At 50.5% G+C, this 21,765-nt stretch overlaps 1 protein-coding gene across 1 annotated transcript in view; it reads right to left on the bottom strand.

Moving 5' to 3' along the window:
* CSF1R (colony stimulating factor 1 receptor) overlaps window positions 1–17,053 on the bottom strand; it is a 29,484-nt gene extending 12,431 nt beyond the window's left edge. Inside the window, exons 1-9 of the mRNA XM_079917727.1 lie at window positions 16,902–17,053; window positions 12,470–12,727; window positions 11,751–12,035; window positions 9,911–10,047; window positions 9,082–9,241; window positions 4,706–4,892; window positions 2,240–2,355; window positions 1,968–2,088; window positions 1,685–1,872 (exon numbers count right to left, since the gene is read on the bottom strand). Of these exons, the coding sequence (XP_079773853.1) occupies window positions 1,685–1,872; window positions 1,968–2,088; window positions 2,240–2,355; window positions 4,706–4,892; window positions 9,082–9,241; window positions 9,911–10,047; window positions 11,751–12,035; window positions 12,470–12,727; window positions 16,902–16,950 (1,501 nt within the window). The 5' untranslated portion in view covers window positions 16,951–17,053. The remainder of the gene's footprint in view (window positions 1–1,684; window positions 1,873–1,967; window positions 2,089–2,239; window positions 2,356–4,705; window positions 4,893–9,081; window positions 9,242–9,910; window positions 10,048–11,750; window positions 12,036–12,469; window positions 12,728–16,901) is intronic.
* Window positions 17,054–21,765: the final 4,712 nt, after the last annotated feature.

Genomic DNA, 21,765 nt, shown 5'->3' on the forward strand with positions numbered 1-21,765 from the left:
GTGGGGCAGAGGAGTGAGCAGCAGAAGGGGCCTTTGAGACCCCCTGCTCCCCACTGGAACAGGCCAGTTGCCTGGAACTCAGTAGGTGCCCACTAAATTCTTACTGACTGAACGAGGAGTCCTCTCAGCGGGAAGCCCGTAGGCCCTCCCCCAGCTGGGGGCAGGGAGGACCACCTCTCTAGCACTGCTCGTGACCAGCTCCAAACCCTGCCCAGACTCGCAGCCTCTGTGGCCAGCGGAGCCCCTCAGGTCACACAGCCCACCCACTGCCCGTGCAAGGAGCCTCTGCAGCAGCCTGGCCTGGGGCTCAGCCATGACGTGCACACTCCCCCAGTGTGGAGACTTCCCACCTACACCTCCGGCCAGCTCGGATGGAAAGACCTTCTAGAGGTTAGACTGAAATCTGCCTCCCCAGCATTTCCCTGCAGCTTCCCCGAGTGCCCTTTGGGACCACACAGCCCTTCTGGGAGTCTGAAAGCCAGGTTCATGGACCCGGGGTCTCCTCTTCCCAGATCAACAGCCCTAGTTCCCTTCATGTGTTTGGAAGGACATAATTTCCACCTCCTGGCCCAGATGAGCAGCATGAGTCTGAGGCCCAGCCTCACCTCTGCCACTTGGGAGGTGTGACAGTGAACCTGTGGCTTCTCTCTAGGCCTCAGGTTCATCATGCCCCAGGGGGGAAGGAGGACTGTACTAACCTCCTAGGGGTGGGCGAGTTCATTGAAATAATGCCTAAAGGGCTTAGCATGATGCCTGGCACAGTATAAGCCTTCAATAAAATGTTGGCTCTATTATTTGTAATATACGACCACCAGCTGCAAGACAGAGCCGCCAAGGCAGCGGCATGTGGAATCGGGCCTCAGCCCCACTTGCTCCAAGGCCAGCAGCTGGGGCACCTGCGGGCCCCCTGTGAGCCAGGCAGAGGCTCCCACTCTGTCCTCTCTGGGCCCAGAGAGCCTCACCGGGGCCTGGCACACAGTGGGTGCTGAATCTGCTTTTTAGAGGCCTGAGGGTTCTGCGGGCCTGTGCAGCCTTGGGCCTCTCAGAATCAGAGAACTAACCCACATGCAGCCTTTGTGCAACGCAGAGAAAGATGCCTCTTCCTCTAGACAGATGATGCAGCTGCGTTAGTGACCCCCGCCCTGGACAGTGGCCCTGAATGGATAGGACTGTGTCTCTGGCAGGAAGGGAATCTGGGAGGGATGGAGAAGGCCGTCAAGGCCAGCCCTGGGATTGGGGGAGGGGGTGAGGGGACTGTTCGTTTGTCGCCTGCTCACATCACCAGACTAAGCTCCGGGGAGGCATTGCTCCCTGCACGAAGTGAGTCCCAAATACACAGTTATGAACTAATGAGTCAGTTCAAGTGCAGGAATAGGAGGAGAGGGGCCAGATAAGGCTGTGGCTGCTTCAGGCTGCTTTCTCTCTGGATCTCACGTCTGCATCCCCTCTGCCCTTCTCCCCACTACTTCCAGCCCCACGGGTTCTAGACTCCCCCATCTCGCCACTTCAGGAGAGCTTCGGTCAGGAGGGGCCCTGGAGTCACACGCAGAGAGCTAGAACTCGGTATGGCTGGGATCTGCTTGGCACTGGAACTCTGGCCCTTGGTTCCCAGGGGTGGGGCTGTGGGGCAGTTTCCTGGGCCCCCTTCCCATCTGGGCCTGGAGCAGGCGGGTCAAAGGCTCACCTACAGAGACAGGCCCGAAGGCCTGGGAGCTGTTCCCCAGGCTGTTGTAGGCCCTGCACTCGTACGTCCTGTTGTGTTCCAAGGTCCCAGTGGCCAGCAGGCTCTGGACGGTCACCTTGTGGAAGGGCTTTTGGCTCAGGACCTCAGAGTTCGGGTCGTCCAGGACCAGCACTTGGGTCTTATCACATCTGGGAAGAACAGAATGTGGCTCAGAGTTTCAGGGTGCCCGGCCCCTGCCCCAGCCCTTGCACCCAGGTGAGGAAGGCAACCAGAGCCCGCTTACCTGTTCGTGTGGCCCCTGCACTGCACCCACGTCACATTAGGCTGGGGGTACCCTGAGGCTTCACAGAGCAGGGTTTTAGAGCCGTTGATGAGGGTCCACGTGACCTCTACCTCTGGGGGGTCTGAGGTAGAGGGAGGGGCAAAGGAGGGAGGAGTCAGCCCCAGAGGCCCGCCTCCTGGCTTGACCACCCGACACTGAGTCTTCTCTCCCCCAGCCCAGCCATCCCGGCAGCCTCAGGAACCCCGTGTCCCCAGCCCCACTCCATCACTCACATAGAAGGGTGAGTTCAAAGGTCAGGGTCTCCTCGCCTCTGGCATTTCTGGCCTGGAAGGAGTAGTGGCCGGCCTCGAAGGGCTTCAGGCGAAGCAGGGTGAGGGTGGAGGTGTACCTGCGTGAGAGGAGCAGGCCATCTGGGGTGAGGACAGTGGGCTCAGACAACCACCTTATAAGGGATTTATTTTTGGTAAAGTGTCCGGGGCACAAAGGCCTTCAAGTACCCAGTCTGAGTGCCCCTGAGACACACAAAAACCCCCAACCCGATTCCCTTAATTGCTTCTTTCATCCGTAAAGCGCTTTTGTTCTGAGGTTTAGTAGACGTGATGTCTGTAAAATGCCAACACTGGGAGGCACATCACAGGCCCCAGTGAATGTACCTACTTTCACCACCATCACTGGGCTAAACAATCCTTGCTGAAGACGCCAGCACCCACGGCAGCTTCCATCCCTAAAGCGCCAACCCTGCCAAGAGGGGCCTTGAGAGGGGAGAGAGGCAGGATGTAGCCGTGGGCTCCAGAGAACAAGGCTCAAGTCCTAATGTTGCCCTTTCCTAGCTGTGTGACCTTAGACAAGTACTTAACCTCTCTGATCCTTTGCTTCCTTTTCTGTAAGGGTGACACTTACAGTAATTAATCCACACACTCAACCTAAGGACTAAAGGGATATGTATTCAGAGTGCCTGATAGAGTGCCTGACTCATTGTAGGCACTTGTCTCTTTACTGGAAAATATCTGCAGCCATTACTAGACTAAACCCCATGGTATTCAGAGAGCAATCCTTGAGATAACTAACATCTCCTCCTTAAACTGAAAGAATTTAACTTTTTGCATGAGTCAAAATCACACCTATCACGTGGGCTGTTTGGTGCCCACGCTTATCTACCCTGTGCTGAATGGCCCCAGATTACTATGTTTGAGGGCATCTCCCTGGTTCCTTTCCACAGTGTCCCTGTTGCTTACAGACCCCTGAAACCTATCCATGGACCAGCCTCCTTCCAGGGGTCTGCAGACTCCAGATTCAGAACTTCTGCTTTAGATGAGGGGAAGCTAGAAATCCTGGCCGGAAAGGACAAGAAGGGAACTGGGAAGAGGAAGATAAGGACAAGGGAACATCCTTGTTGATTCTGATGATCGACAACACAAGAATCCAGGAATCAAAGAGGGTTGGGCTTCTGGAGCTAGGAAGAGAACTCCAGAGAATTTGGGAGTTGGAAGATGTCTAGGGATTATCTAGCCCAGGGATGGCAAACAGGTCTCCTCTCATGAGCCAGTTATGATGGAAATATAGCCTAGAGACTGTGTTGAGAAGGACTCTGAGGCTGCATCTGGCAGGATGGGTTCAAAAATGAATTAGGAAAGGGTTCAAAAATGAATTAGGGGGCTTCCCTGGTGGCGCAGTGGTTGAGAGTCCGCCTGCCAATGCAGGGGACATGGGTTCGTGCCCCGGTCCGGGAAGATTCCACATGCCGCGGAGCGGCTAGGCCCATGAGCCATGGCTGCTGAGTCTGCATGTCTGGAGCCTGTGCTCCGCAACGGGAGAGGCTACAGCAGTGAGAGGCCCACGTACCACAAAAAAAAAAAAAAAAATCAATTAGGGGTCTGTGTCACGAGTGAGGCAGGGGAAGTTATCACACGCACATCACATATTCGCTGTCCTTGATGGAGCTGTACTCTCTCATTCAAATAGAACAGGGTAAAGAAATTATTATTTTTACACTTGGTATCAGTGTTCCTCCTTGGGGAAGAAACTCTCTTGTTTAGAAAACTACCTGGGGTTAGGTCACTTTAGATGAGGAAGTAAGACCCCAAGGACAGAGTCCACAGGAGACAAGACAAAGAGATTTCTAAAATGTTGTGCATGTGGGATAAGCAGGATTCTGGGAGTGGAGAGACGGGAGGATGCAGAGTCACACGGCACTCTATAAGAAGAGCTCTGAGCCTGTGGAGAAGAGCACAGCTGGTGAGAAATTCCCAGGGGTGGATGACCACAGGCTTTTAAAGAACTTCTGATGTATCCGTGACTGAGAGATGTTAGTTCCCTCTATTCCCCAAACCTGTGTATGTGGCAGATACGTCGTGTGATTGCTATTAGGAGTGTGACTATGAGTGGAAATCATGGGGGGGTGTCTTCTGCATTTGGATTAGTCACAAAAGAGGAGGCATAAGATCGAGACCTTGGGTGGCCATCAGAATGCACGCCCCCAAGAAATGGTAGAATTCTTGAAGAGGACATTGGATTTTCCAAGGATATAGGACAGAGGGATACACTAATTTGATCTGCATCTCAGACACTGATGACTGATATCGAGGTTCTACATAGTCAAGAAAAATGAGACCTAGAAACGGGAAAGGACTCGCTCCAGGTCACGCAGCAAGGTTGAGATAGGCCCCAAGTGACCTGACTCCCGGCTGAAGTGCTCCATCTGGCTGTGGGCTATGCGGATGCGAGCTAATAGGTGATACCTGTATGTGCCCTTGTTGGTTACAAAATTGAGCTTGGGCTGGTGGCCAAGGAAGGGTCCCCGATAGGTCCAGTTAAAACTTTGCAGGCTTGGGTAGGCCTCCACCTTGACTTTGAGTTCGATCTTCTCACCCACGGTCACCTCCTGGAGGAGGTTCTGCTCAGAGGTCAAGTTCAAGTAGGCACTGTCTGGAAAGCAGAATGCACAGAGATCTGGCATTAGTGGGAAGATACCCCAGTGTGTGTGTTCATTTAGCAATCCACCCATTGAGCCAGTCTTTCAGCTGGGCCCTCCCTGAGCACCTACCATGTGCCAGGCACACAGACCCCGCCCATAACCCAGACTTGCCCTCTCTCATCTCTTTTCCCACCACCCCCAGGGCTCCAAACTCTTCTCTTCTTCACTGAGTTCCTGGGACAACGTGGGCAAATTCCTATCCTCCTTGGCACCTCTACATCTTTATTTATGTAACGAAGAGATTGAATATATCTATGTTGTTATAACTTTATGGAAATTTTTCTAGCAGTTAAAAAAAAAAGTCAGGTGTTTTTTTTTCCATACGCTCTCACCCATTTCCCCTTTTTTCAGTAGTAGTATAGTCAATGCAGCTTCCCTATCCAGCTCTAAAGTGGGCACGTGATCCAGGCCAGCCAATCAGGGTAATCTGTCCCCTTGGGACCAGTGATTGGTTTTTGGGCCAGGCATGTGAGTCCATGACTCTAATTTCCATGATTTTTGTTGGAACTCGAGGGAAAGAGAAGCTTTCATTCCACTGGGGTTTCCAAACTTGGTGCTGCCCCGCAAGAAAAATAAAGAGCTAAGAGTTGGGAAGCAACAGATTCTTGTCCACACCTGAACACCTAAATCTAACGATACCAGAAGCTCATATCCATGGGGGTTTTAGCTATAATTCCTCTTTTGATTAGGCCAGTTTGAGTTGATTTCTAGTACCTATAACTGAAAGAGTCTTGGCTGGTTTCTTCTAAGTAAATGCATGAATTAAAATCAAGCTGCTCTGATTGAATTGTAGGCAAAGGAGAGGTGCAAAAACCCCCATCCATTCAGCCTCTCTTTGCCTCTCATGGAAGCTACTCTAATACCCTCTTAAAATCCCAAGGCTTTGCAAAAAGACCAGATGATCTCTCAGGGCTCCTCTTCTTACTCAATTCTATGACATCTAAAATTCACTCTTCTACCCTGTGTTGTTCCTGCTCAAAAAGCTCCCTGTGATTCCCCATCACCTCCACTATTCAGCTTGGCATTCAAGGCTCTTCTCATTCAAGTCTCCCTATGCCCATCTAGCCACGTCCCCACTTCACTCTCACACACACACACACACACTTCTCTACCCATCTCGATGTTCTCATGTCCCCTGAACACACCACAGTCATTCCAACCTTGGATGTTGTGCTCAAGTCATTTCCTGCACCAGGAACCCCATATTCTTCCTCTCTTCTATTTAGATCCTTCTCATTCTCCAAGACTTGTACCCATTAGGGAGACTCCACCCATCCACTCCAGGCTAAAGGGAGCTCTCCTTCCTCTGGATTCCTGTTGCTTTTTTTTTTTTAATTGAGGTATAGTTGATGTACAATATTTGATAAGTTTCAGGTCTACAACAGAGTGCTTCACAATTTTTAAAAGTTTTACTCCATTTACAGTTATTATAAATTAGTAGCCATATTCGTTGTGTTGTACAACATATGCTTGTAGCTTATTTATTTTATACATAGTAGTTTGTGCCTCTTAATCCTCTACCCCTATACTGCCTTTCCCATCTTCTCCCTCCCCACTGGTAACCACTAGTTTGTTCTCTATATCTGTGAGACTGCTTTTTTTTGTTATATTCATTCGTTTGTGGTACTTTTTTAGATTCCACATGTAAGTGATATCATACAATATTTGTCTTTCTCTGACTTATTTCACTTAGCATGGTACCCTCTGCTGCCCTTTGAGATGACACATTCATTAGGCACCACATCTACACTACTTCATGTATCTGGTTCCTCCTTTAGGTAGCTGTCTTCTCTCTCTGAGTTTGTGAGCTTTTAGGGCAAGGCTATTTTCTTCTCTCTTATCCCCTTAGCCATCAATCCATCCATCCATCCATCCAAACTCCAGCCACTTCCCACCACCTCCACCATTACCACCCTAATCAAGCCACCATCACCTCTAGCTCAGGCTAGCAGTAGCCTCCTCTCTCCCTGCTTCTACCATCATCTCCCTATAGACAGTCCTCAACAGAGCACCAGAAAGCCATGTTACATCTTGTTACCTCCAAGTCAGATGATGTCACTCCTTTGTTCAGACCCTCCAATGGCACCCCATCTCTCTCAAGAGGAAAAGCCCAAGTCCTCACCTTGGCCTACGGGGACCTTCCCCTTCACCTCTGACCTCAGCTTCTACCGCTCTTCCTCTTGAGCTCCAGCCCAGCCACACTGGCTGACCTGCTCCTTGCACGTGGTGAGCATGGACCTGCCTTAACAACATTGCTTGCCCTCTGCCTGAAGCTCTCTTCTCCAAGATTCTACACGGCTTGGTCCTTCACCCACCTCAAGTCTTTGCTCAAATGTCAGCTTCCCAGTAAGATCTTCCTTGATGATCACCCTATTTTAAACTGAAAACCCTATCAAACTGATTTGCTTTTTTATAATTTATTTTGCTTATTGCTATCTTCTCCCAACAAGAGTACAAACTCCAAGTGGGCAGGGGTTTTTCTATCTCTTTCATTTGTAGCTGTATTCTCAGCATTGAGAAGTATCCGGCCATGTGTGAAGGAAAACAAACATCTACTGAGTGACTACTGTATGTCTGCACTAGAAAACAGTTAGGATTAGAATCCAAAACTGGGAGACGGTTCGATGTTCTCCTCTCCTGCCTTAGCCCTCAAATCTCCCGGCGTAGGATGGGCCCACAGCAGAGCTTAGGTGCTTCCGTAAGCCTAATGCGTTGTTTGTGCTGTGAGGGTAGCGATTCTCATGCTCCCCCCTCCCCGCCTCCCCTCGGGCTCCCATAACTTTTAACACATGAGGTGTGGCCAGACTGAAGTGACTCAGAGCCTGTCCCCACCTTGAAGAAACTCCCCTTAGCTCTGGATTCTCAGCCCAGTGGCCGCTGCTGCCTCTCACCCAATCACTCTGTCCAAAGACCCGGGAGTCATCTTGGCTCCTTTATCCTTCACCCCTTCATCCCAGCAGTCACCAAGTCCATTATCCCTCCGAAATCGTTCTGGATGACAGACTCTCCTGGGCCGCTGCCGTGGTCCAGCACCCTTCGCAATCTCTAGCCTGGACCACTGCATTAACCGCCCTCATGGGTCTCCAGCCTCTAGTCTCCCATCCAATCCACATGGCGTCGGGCTGAGCCTCCTCAGATAACATCTCCTCATGCACACTTAGCATTTACTGTATGCCAGGTCCTATTCTAGGTACTTCAAATATATATATATTCATATATTCATTTAATTCTCACAGCAATCCTATGAGATAGTTACTGTTAGCATCCCCATTTTGCAGATGGGGAAACAGAGTAAGGAACCTGCCTAAGTCATTGGTGGAGCCGGGTTGGAATGTGCCCCAGGAGTGCGGGTTCCTGACCACCACACAGTGGACCCTCTGTGCAATCTGATCTCATCACTCTCCTCTTAAAACATTTAACGACCTCCACCGGATATGATGCAAACTCCCCACCCAATTTGCCCTCAGACACTACCTTCAGCACTGCTTTCCTGTGACCATCCCTGCCTCCCCTTCATGTCCCTGCTGTTGTCAGCTTCTCTGGATGTCTCACATGTTCTTGCTCTCTTTGCCTTTGAGCCTTTGCATATGCTGTTCCCTCTGCCAGCAGTGCTGTTCCCCTTCCTTTTCCACCCCTCTGCCTGGCTAACCCACCTGCATTCTTCTGGTCCCAGCTTAGAGGCCACTTTTTCCAAGCCTTGGTTGGGAGTCTCGCTTGGTGTTCCCAGGACACCCCACACTTCCCCCATGACCGCACTGGGTGATCATTGTCTGTTCACGTGTCCCTGTGATGTGAGTTTCCCAGGCATGAAGGAAGGAATGAATGAGTGAACAGTGAAGCCCAGGAGGGAGCTACTGGACACCAATCCCCAAACAGAACTAATGATGCTGGAATGAGATGCAGCCATGCACTGTAGGACCTCCAAGGCGGGAGGGAGGGATTCTGGGGCGGGGGGCGGGGGACCTGGGAGGGCTGTCAGTGTCGTGGCTCCTTAACCAGGCCCAGAAAAAGGGGATTCTAGTGAGCTGTTCTAACAATGTCTCCTCCTTCCCTGCCATCAGCTCCCTCTCTCTCAATCCCCTTATACACCCCCTCACCCCAGGATCCGTGATGACCCTTCCCCACCACCCTGATGCTTACCTACCACCCAGAAGACCATGGAGGTGGAGTGGATGCCCCGGGCGTTGGTGGCCGTGCAGGTGTAGTTGCCAGCATCTTGGAAGCTTACGTGATCGAGGTTGAGCGTCAGGACTTTTTGATAACGGTTGTCATGGAAGTCGGATTGTTGAGAGATTGTGAGCTGCAGCCAGAAGGAATGGAAATGGTATACTGAGGTTGTTTAGGAATTAGAAAGATTTGGTTTCTAATTCTCAGCCTTTAAGAATTACTATCTGCCTCTCCTTGGGCAGGGACTGAACTCTGAGCCTCAGTTTCTTCATCTGCAAAATGGGACTGACACTGGCCCCATGCTCTTAGGGTTGTAGAGTAAGTGAGAAGGAGCAGGCAAATGGCACAGGACTAGCCTGGCACACGGTAGGCACAAGGAGGGAGGATGTTCTTAGAAGCAGCCGCCATTTCCTCCTGAGAAGAGCCCCTCTTCTGTCCTCTCTCCAGAGTTTTTCTGAAAGGACCCTTACATTCCTGGGCTTCAGAGGTGGCCTAGGAACCCCTTGCTAAGTCAGAAGTGAGCTGACATGTGGCTCTTGCCTACAGGCTGGGGCAAAGGTCATGGGTCAAGGGAGTGGAGTACTGCCTCCTCCCACCAACCCCCACAAGATTTAGTGGCACGAGCCTGAGTCCTGCTTCTGGATCAGCTACTGACTGGCAGTGAGATCTTGGGTGAGTCCACTCCCCTCTCTGGGTCTGGGCCATGCCCTCAGCCCAGAGAGCCAGCTTGAGGTGGGGCTGGGGGCTGCATCCTGCAGGGCCTGGCATGTCAGAAGGATGGACAGACTCCCCAGGGACTGACCTTGGTGTCTCCGTGTTGGAGGAAGACATCAAAGTTGACATCAACGTCGCTGGCTGAGCATACGATCTGGGCAGCCTCTCCTCGAATCCGCACCAGCTCTGTAGGCTTCAGGGTCAAGGTCGGGGGTCCTGGGATGACTGAGGTCAGGGCAAGGGACCCATGAACATCCAGGCCAGAGCTGTCACTCTGCTTCCTGCCATGGGCCAGGCTCCCATTCCAAATCCTGGGAGGCAGCCCCGACGCCTCAGTTTTCCCCACGACAAGTCCTGTCTCCTAAATAGACCTTGAAAAGTCCCCTTTGCTCCATCACCAGTGCCTCTCCCCAGTCTCACCCTCATTCTCTGCTCTGGACCTCTTCAGGCACCTGGGAGGCCTCCCTCCTTCCTCGCAGCGGCCGAAGGGAGGTCTTTGCAATGAAAATAGGATCATGCCTCTCTCTCGTGACAGTATTCAGTGGCTTCTCATCATCACTGTCAGAATAAAACCCGAAGTCCCTCCCGCCTCCCCAGGCCCCGCTCCTGACCCGTGGACACCTGCCACCCTCCACTCCCCCAGCTGCCTTTCCCACCGCACAGCCTTTCCCACCCAGCGACTCTGCACTTGCCCTTCCTTCCAGGAATGCCTTCTCCCATGCTTTGACTGCCTGCCTCTTCTCATCCTTCAGATCTTTAGCTCAGACATTCCTCGGAGAGGCCTCCTGTCACAGTTTCGCTGAATTAGCCTCATCCGCCACCCCCCCGCCCCATATTTCTTCAGCTTGATTTCTTCATCATCACAATTGGTATTTACTGACTTTCTCTCCCGTCTGTCTCCCCAGTAAATGTCAGATCCATGAAGACGCTATCCCTCACAGCTAGCCCAGTGCCTAAAACATGGTAGGAATTGAATGAATATTTCTAGCTTTTGCTATTGTTGAAACATAACCTAATTCAGTTCCTCAAGGTCCAGACACTAAGGGACTCACCCGTGGTCACTGAGAGGGTCATGGCCGAACTAGAGCCCAGCACTCTCTCTGCAAAGTGCAGGGAAAGGGCCTTCATGGCTCCCTCTGCCCACAGGGTGGGGTCCTTTGACTTCCTGGACAGTTACGTGGCCTCAGAGCACAGGGCCTTGGGTCAGCCATGCCACTCTGATCCTGGCCTCATTACAGGCACCTGATTCCTGTCTCAAGCCCAGGTTACGAGCCTGGGGTCCTGCTGACACATACCAATCCTTCCAGAAACCAGAATCCCGTCCACCAGCCCAGCAGAGACAAGGGGCAATAGGAGTGAGACTTCACCAGCATTTTTGCCCCCCAGAGAGAGGTGTCCCACGCACCTGCCACCACGATGTCCCATCGCCTGGCTCACTACCCCCCTTCCTGTGCCCAGCACCCAGCACCAGACCGGCACTGAGTGGGAAATCCACGTCTGAGAGTGTGGAAGAGCTTCGGGCCCTCCTTCCGTTCCTGGAACATTCGAAGCCTGTTCCCAGCTCATGACTATGTACCTGCTGTTTCCTCTGCTGTTTCCACCTTCTCGTAATTCACATTTCAGCTCAAATAAAATGTCACTCTCTCCATGAGCCACCCCCCCACTCCCACACACTCTATTCCATCTCCCTGCTCAATGATTTTCACAGCTTGTCTCACGATCTGAGACCACCTTGCCCGGTGAGTTATTGGCTTATGTATGCCCTGCCTTTCTGTGCCCGACACCTTACCGTCTTGCCCCAGTAGATGCCCCATAGATCACTGTCGCGATTGGGAGGAAGAGATGAAACAAAGCCCCCCCTGCCCCCCCTCCCCCATTACCTCCCCTCAGGCCAGGCGTCAGCTCTCTGTCCCTCCCGGCCCACACACCTTTCTGAACTTTAAGCCGGATGCTGAGGGACTTCACCATCCTGCCGTCCACCCGAGCACTGCACTCATAGTCCTGGCTTTCGATGAACTTGGCCTTGTGGATGATGAAGCCGTGCGAGGGCAAGAAGGAGTAGTTGGTTTGGCGCAAGACAGGTCGGCCACGCACCCGCACCAGCGAGACGCCTGCCCCCAGCGCTGGGTCCGTGAGCAGGCAGGGCAGCAGCGCGTCCTGACCCTCCATCACCGTCACTTCCTCGACCAGGACCCTCCAGGGCCGAACAGGGTCTGGGGAATGTGGGGATACAGGGTTACAACTGCCTTCCCTCCACCAGGCCAAGAGTTCCCTGGACATTGGTGACAGGGAAGCTCAGAGATGCTGATCATTTGCCTGAGGTCACACTATACCAGGGAAGCTCAGCTGATGCTTGGGGCTCTGAAGCCAGGTCCAGCCCCACTATTTAATGCTGTGTGACCTTAGGCAAATGACTCAACCTCTCTGAGCCTTTGGAAAATGGGCAGAATCACAGAACCACCTCACAGCATTGTTGTGAGGACAACGTTAAATTAGAAGCACTGCCACAGGTCCTTGTTCGTGGCAGGTACTCAGCAAATGTGCAGCTGGCTTATTGTGATTGTTAACATTAGGGCCCAGCCCTCCTGTGCATTCGTGGTGGGACCTGCTTGGCTAGTCCTCTTGGGAGCGGGCTCACAGTCCTCACCTTTGACATAGAGATGGATGGTGGCGCTGCCCCCCAGGGGGTCTCCACGCTCAGTGCAGCGGTAGGTTCCCGTGTTTAGGAAGGTGGCATTGTTCGTGGTGAGGATGCTGCTGGGGGCGTCAGCGTCCAGAGTCCAGTAGGTGGAAATGGGGCCGTCCCATTCCACGCTGCCGTTGCTCACACATCTCAAGGTCACGGCTGTGCCTGGCTCCACGACCAGCTCAGGACCACTGGGCTCTATCACCGGGACCCCCTGACCTGGTGACGGGGGGGGGGTGGCAAACAGAATTGAGGCCTGAGGTGACACCGCCTTGGCCACACCCTGCCTCTGAGATGGGTGCTGCCCTGGCAGGGGTGATGCTGGTTCTGGGGTTCAGCTGTGACTTGCAGGATCACCTTGAACAAGTTCCTGCCCCTCTCTGGTCACTTGCTCAGGCCCCCAGCCCAAAGCTGCTGTGATGGACTGATGTCTCTGATGGAAGGGTAATGGGAGATTTCTCGGCCTCCAACCCAGCCGCTGTCCCATGGGGGCTCCCCCAGCTTCTGGCCTCAGTCTCACTGGCAATGACTGCATCATTCTCCCCAGGAGTGGACTCCTTCAGCCCCATGTACAAAGTGGGCTGCATCCCTGCTGCTAAGCCCAGCACCCAGCTCAAAGAAGGGGCTTCAGACAAGCAAAGGAAGAAACAAATGAATGGAATGTTCATGGCAGAGTCCTCTGAGTTAATTTACACGGGGAAGAAGAAAAGCAGTGTAGGATCTTAGCCCAGCAGAGTTAGACAGGTTCAGAAGTCTTCTGTCGTGCCCACTCCCATCATTGGACGTCTGGTCTAGAACACAGTAAGATGGTTCAGAGGCTCTGTGTCTCAGTTTCCTCACTTATAAAATGGGGACCATAATTGTACCCATTTATTGGGATAGATACCAGGAGATTTAAACGCATGGAAAGCCTTTAGAACATCACCTGTCACCAAATATAAATACTCAGTAAGGTTAGCCCTTATGTTTATTACCTAGTCCACGCCCAGCAACCCACCCTGACATCCCAGCACTGCTGCGTTTACTAGGGAGACAATCTCTTTTAAGGAAAATTTTCTTGAAGGAGAAAAGAGAACTTGAAACTCATCTCAGGCCCTCCGGGAAGAAGGCCCATCGCCTCTGCAGCGTCAGCATTTTTCCAGGGCCTAAAATAGGGGCAGTGGAGGGAAGTGAGAGCTGATTCAAGGCCTTGGAGGGGCTGCCAGGCGCCCTCCAGCCTGTGCAGGCGGAAGCACATTGCTGGCGCCCGGCCCAGACCCGGTTTCCGCTCAGCCTGCAGCCCTTCTCCCAGAGATGCTCTCACTTCTGCTTCCCGGCCACGGGGAGAGAACCCCTCGCCCCCAGGACAGGGGGTACCACCTGCTGGGCATTGGCATATCTCAGGCTGTGGGTCCTGGCTCTGCCACTGACCCACTAGGTACCCCTAGTGAGTCTAAACCTTCTGTCCCAGCGATGGGGCCACGGACACGCTAGCCCTGAGGGCACCAGTTAAATTCAGGGACTCTACGTTGTCCTGCACGAAAGTTCCTTAAATAGGTCTTTCCATCCACTGCCCCACCACCCCGCCCTCACCATAGACGCCAGAACTGGAAAGATCCTCTCTGTCAAATGATATCAGGATGGCTTATGTTTTCATTTTGTACCCATCAGAGGTGCGCAGCCCCTCTGCCCGAGCTTCTGATCGGCATAAAGGATTGAGTGAATACTATCAAAGCCAACACCTGAGGGTTGTAGCCAGCACTCCTGTGCTGCTGAACACCAGGGATGGGGACAAACATCATTTCTGGCAGGCTGTTGGCAAGTCCCAACCGAGTGGGTGCTGGCCTATTACTGCTGCAGCCGTGCAGGGCCCCAGGCAGGGTTGTATCGTAGGAAAGAGCTTGGATCGTGGGGTCACACCAACCTGGGTCTAAAACTTGGTTTTCCCCTGCTAGCTGCGTAGGTTGCTTAACCTCTGACCCTCAGGCTACTCTTCCATCCAATGAGAAGAATCCCAATTCCCACCGCTGAGAGGTCTTAGGAGGATTCAGTGAGGTGATATGCTGCCTCTGGCTCATCAACTCTCCTGCCCTGGGTTACTGGCTTCAACTGCTACACTTCTAGCCTTCCCTCTGGTCCTGACACTCTGATAGCTGAAGTCTTTAACTTTTAAAGATCACAGCCTATGCCTGTAACCTCCCCTGGTCTCAGATTCTGTGATTCTGTATTCCGCTTCTGCCCCCGCCTGGTCTCACAGGTGCCTACTCCCTTCCCCTCCCCTGCTCTGTCCTCTAGCTCTGGCCTCGGCCTCCTGGAAATGTAGTCAGAGAGGCATCTCTCTTGTTTCATCCTGTCATCTCAAATATTCACACAGGACAGGGCTGACACCCTCAACTTCCGCCCCAGCTCCCCACTGCTGGCTTGGCTGACAGGAAGAAAAAGCCTGCTCCTGGTAGGGCCGTCCTCCCTGGGCTGGGGCTGGACCCCTTCTGCCCCTTCACCCCACCGTCTCATCTCCCCAAACCTCCCCACCCCCTCCCACTTGTCTGGGAGACCCCTCTCCATCATCAGCTCCCAGGATGTGCCCCAACTTCCGCTCCTCTCCCCCAAAACACACACACGCAGCACAGACCAAGGCCTGGGGCAGAGCTCCCTCCTCAGCCCAGGCTCTTGGCGCGCCTCTCCCGGTTGCTAGCGCGCTCTGATCCTGTCCCCCAACTTTCTCACAGCAGCCCCCTGCCCCCCGCCACTCACCACCGGTCTACTGGGCTGAAAGCTTAGGTTTCCACCCTGCTGTCCCCATCTCTTCTTTCCTTTGAGGCTAGATGCTGGATAGCCCCTCCACCTTCCAACAGTCCCCCACAGGCAGGTTCTGGGCAGGAGGACAGGACAAAGCAGTGAAATAAAACCCGCGGAGCTTTTTAGGGTGAGGGGAATAGTCTCTAGCTTAACTGAGTTGGTGGGGACACAAGTGTGTACACTTGTCACATCTCATCGAATGTACACTTAAGAATTTGTGCTTTCTACTATGTGTAAATTACATCTCAACAAAAGAGAACGGACATGCAAGCCCAGTGGGACGGACTGGGCCAGAAAAAGACCTTCAGTGGGCCATCTCCTCGTCAGGGACCAGACGCACCTACTCCCCAGGGTCCTGCAGCCCCAGGATGGTGGGGAGGCCAGAGCTGAGGGCTGCCTTCCCACCCCACCCAAAGCCCCCATCCTTCCCTGAGCTCCCTCCAAATAAGCAATAAAATTTAATGTGTTTGTTGGGCCAGCTGTAGATACAAGCCAGGCACCCAGCCCCTCACCTCCAGTGAGGCACCCTCCTAGATGGAGATCCTGCGTCACTGCTGCTGCCAGAGGGATGGAGTTAGGTTGGGTCTGCCCCACAGCTCTCCATCCTGAGCCCCAGCAGCCTGTGTTTGGGAGAGCTCTAGCCCAGGAGACCCTTGCTGCCCTTCCCCCGGAAAAGCCTCTTGCCCTCTCCTCCCAAATTTACCTCTTCTGAGCCCTGGGCCAGAAAGGCTAGACTCTTTTCTTTTTTTCTTTTCGCGGTACGCGGGCCTCTCACTGCTGTGGCCTCTCCTGTTGTGGAGCACAGGCTCTGGACACGCAGGCTCAGCGGCCATGGCTCACGGGCCCAGCCGCTCTGCGGCATGTGGGATCCTCCCAGACTGGGGCACAAACCCGTACCCCCTGCATCGGCAGGCAGACTCTCAACCACTGCGCCACCAGGGAAGCCCGGATGCTAGCCTCTTATGTCTCCTTCTAACCCCTTGCCCAAGCCGCCCAAGGAAGGATCATTGCCTCTCAGGCCTCTCCCAGTCAGATCCTGCCTAGTCTGCCTAGTGAGTCACAGGCTGGCAGAACCAGCAGAGCCATCAGGGGTTCTCTGGGGCCTCCCTACCCAGTGTAGGTCTGGACCAGGGGCCTTGGCATCTCCTAGGAGCTTGTTAGTGGTGCAGAATCTCAAGTCACATCTGAGACCTACTGAGTCAGAATCTGCACCGTAACAAGATCCCTGGGGAATTTGGATGCACGGTGAAGTTTGAAAACCATTTAGTCTAGTCCATCACCGCCCCCAACAACTTGCTATTGACTATTTAGTGGACACTGAAGAGCCCTGAGAGCATCAGGGACGTGTTCAGGACACACGGACAGTCAACATCTGAGCTGGGATGGATCCACAGCCTTGGCCAGGCTAGTTCCACCCCATCCATACCCTCTTTTCCCCCCACTGCCTCTCCAAAGCAGACACCCACATACCTACAGCCCAGGGCTTGGGAGATGGAAGCACGAAGTGGGGACACCCAGTGAGGAGCAGGGGGTTAGAGAGTCCTTCCGCAGGAGCCCTCTCTGTCACATCCCCGTCACCCCCCACAATTCCCCAAGGCTCCAGGTGTGCTCTTACCGTGCCAAGCTGTGGCCACCAACAGGATCAGCAGAGTCCCTGGGCCCATGGCCTCAGGGGGAAGGCGGCAGGCCGACGCAGGGCTTGGGGGTGGGCAGGGAGCTAGATTCCTGGACACTGGCTCTGCAGGGACCAGGACGACTGGACATGAGCTCCTCTCCACTGCACTGGCTGTCTGTCTTGTTTTCTTCTTCCTCCTTCTTGGGCTGATCCCCCTCTTCCCCTTTTAGCTAGGCAAGGCAACCACAGAGTTTGGAAATCTTTGTTTAAAAGAAAAAACTAAAAAACAGAGCCATGACCCCCAGGGGGAGGGGTTAGAGTCTGGGGCAGGACTGGCTAAGTTTGAGGCCCTTCTGAAGCCACCTCTGAGGGGCTCTGGGAGAAGAAACATGCCCAGTGTCAGACAGGCAGTCAACTGCACAAATGGGGGTCTCCAGAGTGACCAGGTGGCTCTTGCTCAGCTGAAAGAGAAGTTAGGTTGGTCTGGACAAGCCTGATAATAAACAGCATCAAGAAGCTTCCATTCACAGGACACTCACTAGCCAAGCCCTTTACGTTCCACTGTCTCCTTTGGTTCCCACAAAAATTTTATAGAGTAGGTACTGTTATCATTCCCATTTCACAGATGGGAAACTGAGGTTCATGGAGATCAAACACTGTAAACTTGCCCAAGGTCATATACCAAATGGTAGAGGTGGAATTTGAATCCAGGCAGCCTGGCTGAAGAACTTTCTTTTTGTGGATTAATTAAGTTTATTTTTTACAAAGAGCCTAATTGTGCTGCTGTATTTCTTTTCTTTTCTTTTTTTTTTTTGTGGTACGCGGGCCTCTCACTGTTGTGGCCTCTCCCGTTGCAGAGCACAGGCTCCAGACGCGCAGGCTCAGCGGCCATGGCTCACGGGCCCAGCCGCTCCACAGCATGTGGGATCTTCCCGGACCGGGGCACGAACCCGCGTCCCCTGCATCGGCAGGCGGACTCTCAACCACTGCGCCACCAGGGAAGCCCTGTTTTTCTTAACAAGATTAGATTCTCTGCCCCCTCCTTTCCTGGAGGCAATTGGGTTTACCCCTTTTAGTTGATTCTCTTAGTATTTTCCTTCTTATTTTGATTCACATGGTTATAAAGTTACTTCTTGAAACTAAAAAACAAAAAAAAGAGAAAAAACCCATATAACACTGATCCAGGAAGATGATCATTCTTTCCATCTACTTAGATATATAAACATTGTAAATACATTTGTGTTTTAGCAAAGTGTTTTGAACCTTTAGTAATCATGAATACCAACCAAAACTGAGTCAGGATGAAATTGAAACTCTGACCAGACCTTTAACTTGCAAAGAGATGGAATCAATCATCAGAAACCTCCCAAGAAAGAAAAGCCCAGGACCAGATAGTTTCGCTGGTGAGTTGTACCAAACATTTAAGGAATTAACCCCAATCCTGCTCAAACTCATTCAGAAAAGAGAAGATGAGGGAACACCTCTCAATTCATTCTATGAGGCCAGCATTACCTTGATGCCAACAACAGACAAGGACATCACAAGAAAACTAGAGACCAGTATCCCTTAAGAACATAGATGCAAACGTACTCAGCAAAATACTAGCAAACCAAACCTTACAGCATATTAACATGATCATACACCATGACCAAGTGGTATTTATCCCAGAAATGCAAAGATGTTCAACACATGAAAATCAATCTAATACACCACATCAACAGAACAAGAATAGAATCTCACGTGATTAACTCAATTGATGCGTAAAGTCTTTGACAAAATCTCACATGCTTTCATGATAAAACACCCAAAAGAGTAGGAATTAAAACAAACATCCTCAACATGATTAAGGGCATATATAAAAAATTCACAGCTAACTCAATGATAAAAGACTGAAAGCTCCCGGCCCACCCTGCCCCCCTCCCCAACTTTAGATCAGGAACAAGGCAAGGACAGCGGCTCTCACCACTTCTATTCAACATCGTACTGGAGGTTCTAGTCAGAGCAATCATGAAGAAAAAGAAATAAAAGGCATCCAAATTAAAAGCAAGAAGTAAAACTATCTCTATTCACAGATGACAGAATCCTATATTCAGAAAAATCCTAAAGAATCTACAAAACCCCTCAAAAATCTGTTAGAGCTAAGAAATGTATTCAGCAAAGTTACGGGATACAAGATCAACACACAGAACTCACATGTATTTCTCTATGCCAGCAGTGAACAACCCAAAAAAGAAATTTAAAAACTGATTTTTTTTTAAATAAATAGCATCAAAATGAGTAAAATACTTGGGAACCAGTGTAACCAAAGAGATGCAAGACATAAATACTGAAAACCACAACACACTGCTGAAAGAAGACTAAATAAATGGAAAGACTTTTATTCATAGATTGGAAGATTTAATGTTGTTAAGATGACAATACTCCCCAAAATGATCAATAGATTCAATACTGTCCCTTTCAAAATCCCAATGGACTTAACTGCAGAAATGGAAAAGCTGATTCTCAAATTCACATGGAATTTCAAAAGATTCCAAATAGCCAAATCAATCTTGGAAAAAAACCAAGTTGGAGTCCCACTTCTGAATTTCACAACTTACTACAAGGCTAAAGAAATGAAAACAGTGTGTTATTGGACTAAGAACAGATACAGAGATTTATTCTTAGAATAAACTTGATAGTTCAGAAATAAACCTTCACATCAACGGTCAATTGATTTTCAACAAGGGTGCCAAGACCTTTCAACAGGAAGAAAACAGTCTTTTCAGCAAATGGTGTGAAGAGAACTGCATATCCACATACAAAAGAATGAAGTCGAACCCTTATTTCATACCATATACAAAAATTAACTCAAAATGGATCAAAGACCTAAATACAAAGACTAAAAGTATAAAACTCTTAGAAGAATGCATGGGGGTAGATATTCATGACCTGGACTTGAAAATGGTTTCATAGCTATGTCACCAAAAGCACAAACCACCAAAGAAAAAAATAAATTGTACTTCATCAAAATTAAACATTTTGGTGCAAAGAATACCAACAAGAGAATAAAAAGACAACATGGCAAAAAGTATTTGCAAACCATATAGACAAGTGTTAAGTATCTAGAATATACCCATATGTTCTAGAGTTATCTCCTATAATTCAACAAAGGCAACAATTCAATTTAAAAGTGAGCAAAAAAGTTGAATAGATATTTCTCTAAAGAAGATATACAAATGACCAACAAGAACATGAAAAGATGCTCAATATCATTAGTCATTAGGCAAATGCAAATCAAAACTACAGTGTGAACTACCTCACACCTACAAGGTTGGTCATAATTTTTTTTAAAAAGTCAGAAAATAACAAGCGTTGGAAAGGATGTGGAAAAACTGCAACCCTTGTACAACTCGTGAGAGTTTAAAGTGGAGCAGCTGCTGTGGTAATGAATTTGATAGTTCTTCAAAAAGTTACACAGAATTACCATGTGACCCAGCAATTCCACTCCTAGGTGTAACCGAGCAAAGGCTCAGTGCCAGACATGAATAGAAACCAATACTGTGGCACTGGCTTCTGAGAAACAAAGAGTTTTATTGCACAGTCAACTGGTAAGGAGACAGGAGGCAAGGCTCTCAAACCTCTCTCTCCTTTCCAGGATTGGGGAAAATTTAAGGGGTTGGGGAAATTTCAAGCTTGGAAGGTGATTGGCTAGTCTTGAATCAGTCCATAGAAGCTACATGTGCTGCTGGAAGCCAGATTTTCCGAAGGATTTAGCACTTTGTAAAGGACTCTGGTGGCAACCTTTCTATTCTTTGAGTTCCACAGACTAATTATTATTGGTTTCAGGGTTACCCTGTAGGCGTGTGTTCCCATCTCTGTCTGCAAAACAGCTCCTTAAATAGGTTTGATCAACAACCTATTTAAGGACACAAACCAGTTTAATTTGGTGCTGTTTTAATTCCCCCCTTTTTTCTGGTACATTCCTCAGCCTTGAGGGAAATAGGGGGAGGGCTGCTCTAGCTGTTTTCTGCTGATTAGGAGCGTGGATTTTTATAAGAGGAATGAAATTGAAAATATTTGCAAGTCCCACCTTGAACTCTTAAGTCTTGGGCAATCATCATGTGAGTGTGGGAGGCCTTTTTAAAAATACAAGATAAGAATGTGTAACCAGAAGAACGTTGCAGGCTCCATTGCACTTAGGTTGCAGTTGTCCTCAGGGTGTTGATTTTTCCAAGTCTTGAGGAGGACCCAATCCCCCAGCTTATGCAGAGCAGGGCAATATCTGTGGGAAACATTCATCACCTAGAAGCGTTTTATGTATAGCAGATACAGTAACACGTAGAAACTGTACACGTTTTATAGTATCTAATTATTTTACAATATGATCACTTTCAAGACTAATAACACTTAGTTTTAAGGAAGGGTCTCCCATATAACATTTCATAGGGCTCAGCTGGACCGGGCTTCTAGGGCTACTCTTAGCCTAAGCAGGGCAACTGGTGAGACCTTTTCCCAAGTTAAGTTGGTTTCTTGACATTTTGGCGATTGTCTTTTTGTAGGTACGATTCATCTTTTCAGTATTTCCCACAGACTGAGGTCTCCATGAAGCATGTAACTTCCATTGTGTTCTGAGGGGCCCAGACACTCTTGAGTTACCGTGGCTATGAAAGCTCCTCTGTTGTCACTTTGAATTGAAAGAGACAACCAAAATGAGGGAAAAACGCTTTTAGTAAGGCCACTGTTTTCTTGGAAGCCTTCTCTATCCAGCCTGGAAAAGCTGTGACCCATCCTGTGAAGGTGTCCACAAACACCAGCAAGTGTATATTATGTCCCATGGCTCTTGGCATAACAGTATTTACCAGTCATCTCCTGGTTTTGTCCCTTG

Source organism: Stenella coeruleoalba, assembly GCF_951394435.1.
Source record: "Stenella coeruleoalba genome assembly, chromosome: 3".
NCBI classification, from domain to species: domain Eukaryota; kingdom Metazoa; phylum Chordata; class Mammalia; order Artiodactyla; family Delphinidae; genus Stenella; species Stenella coeruleoalba.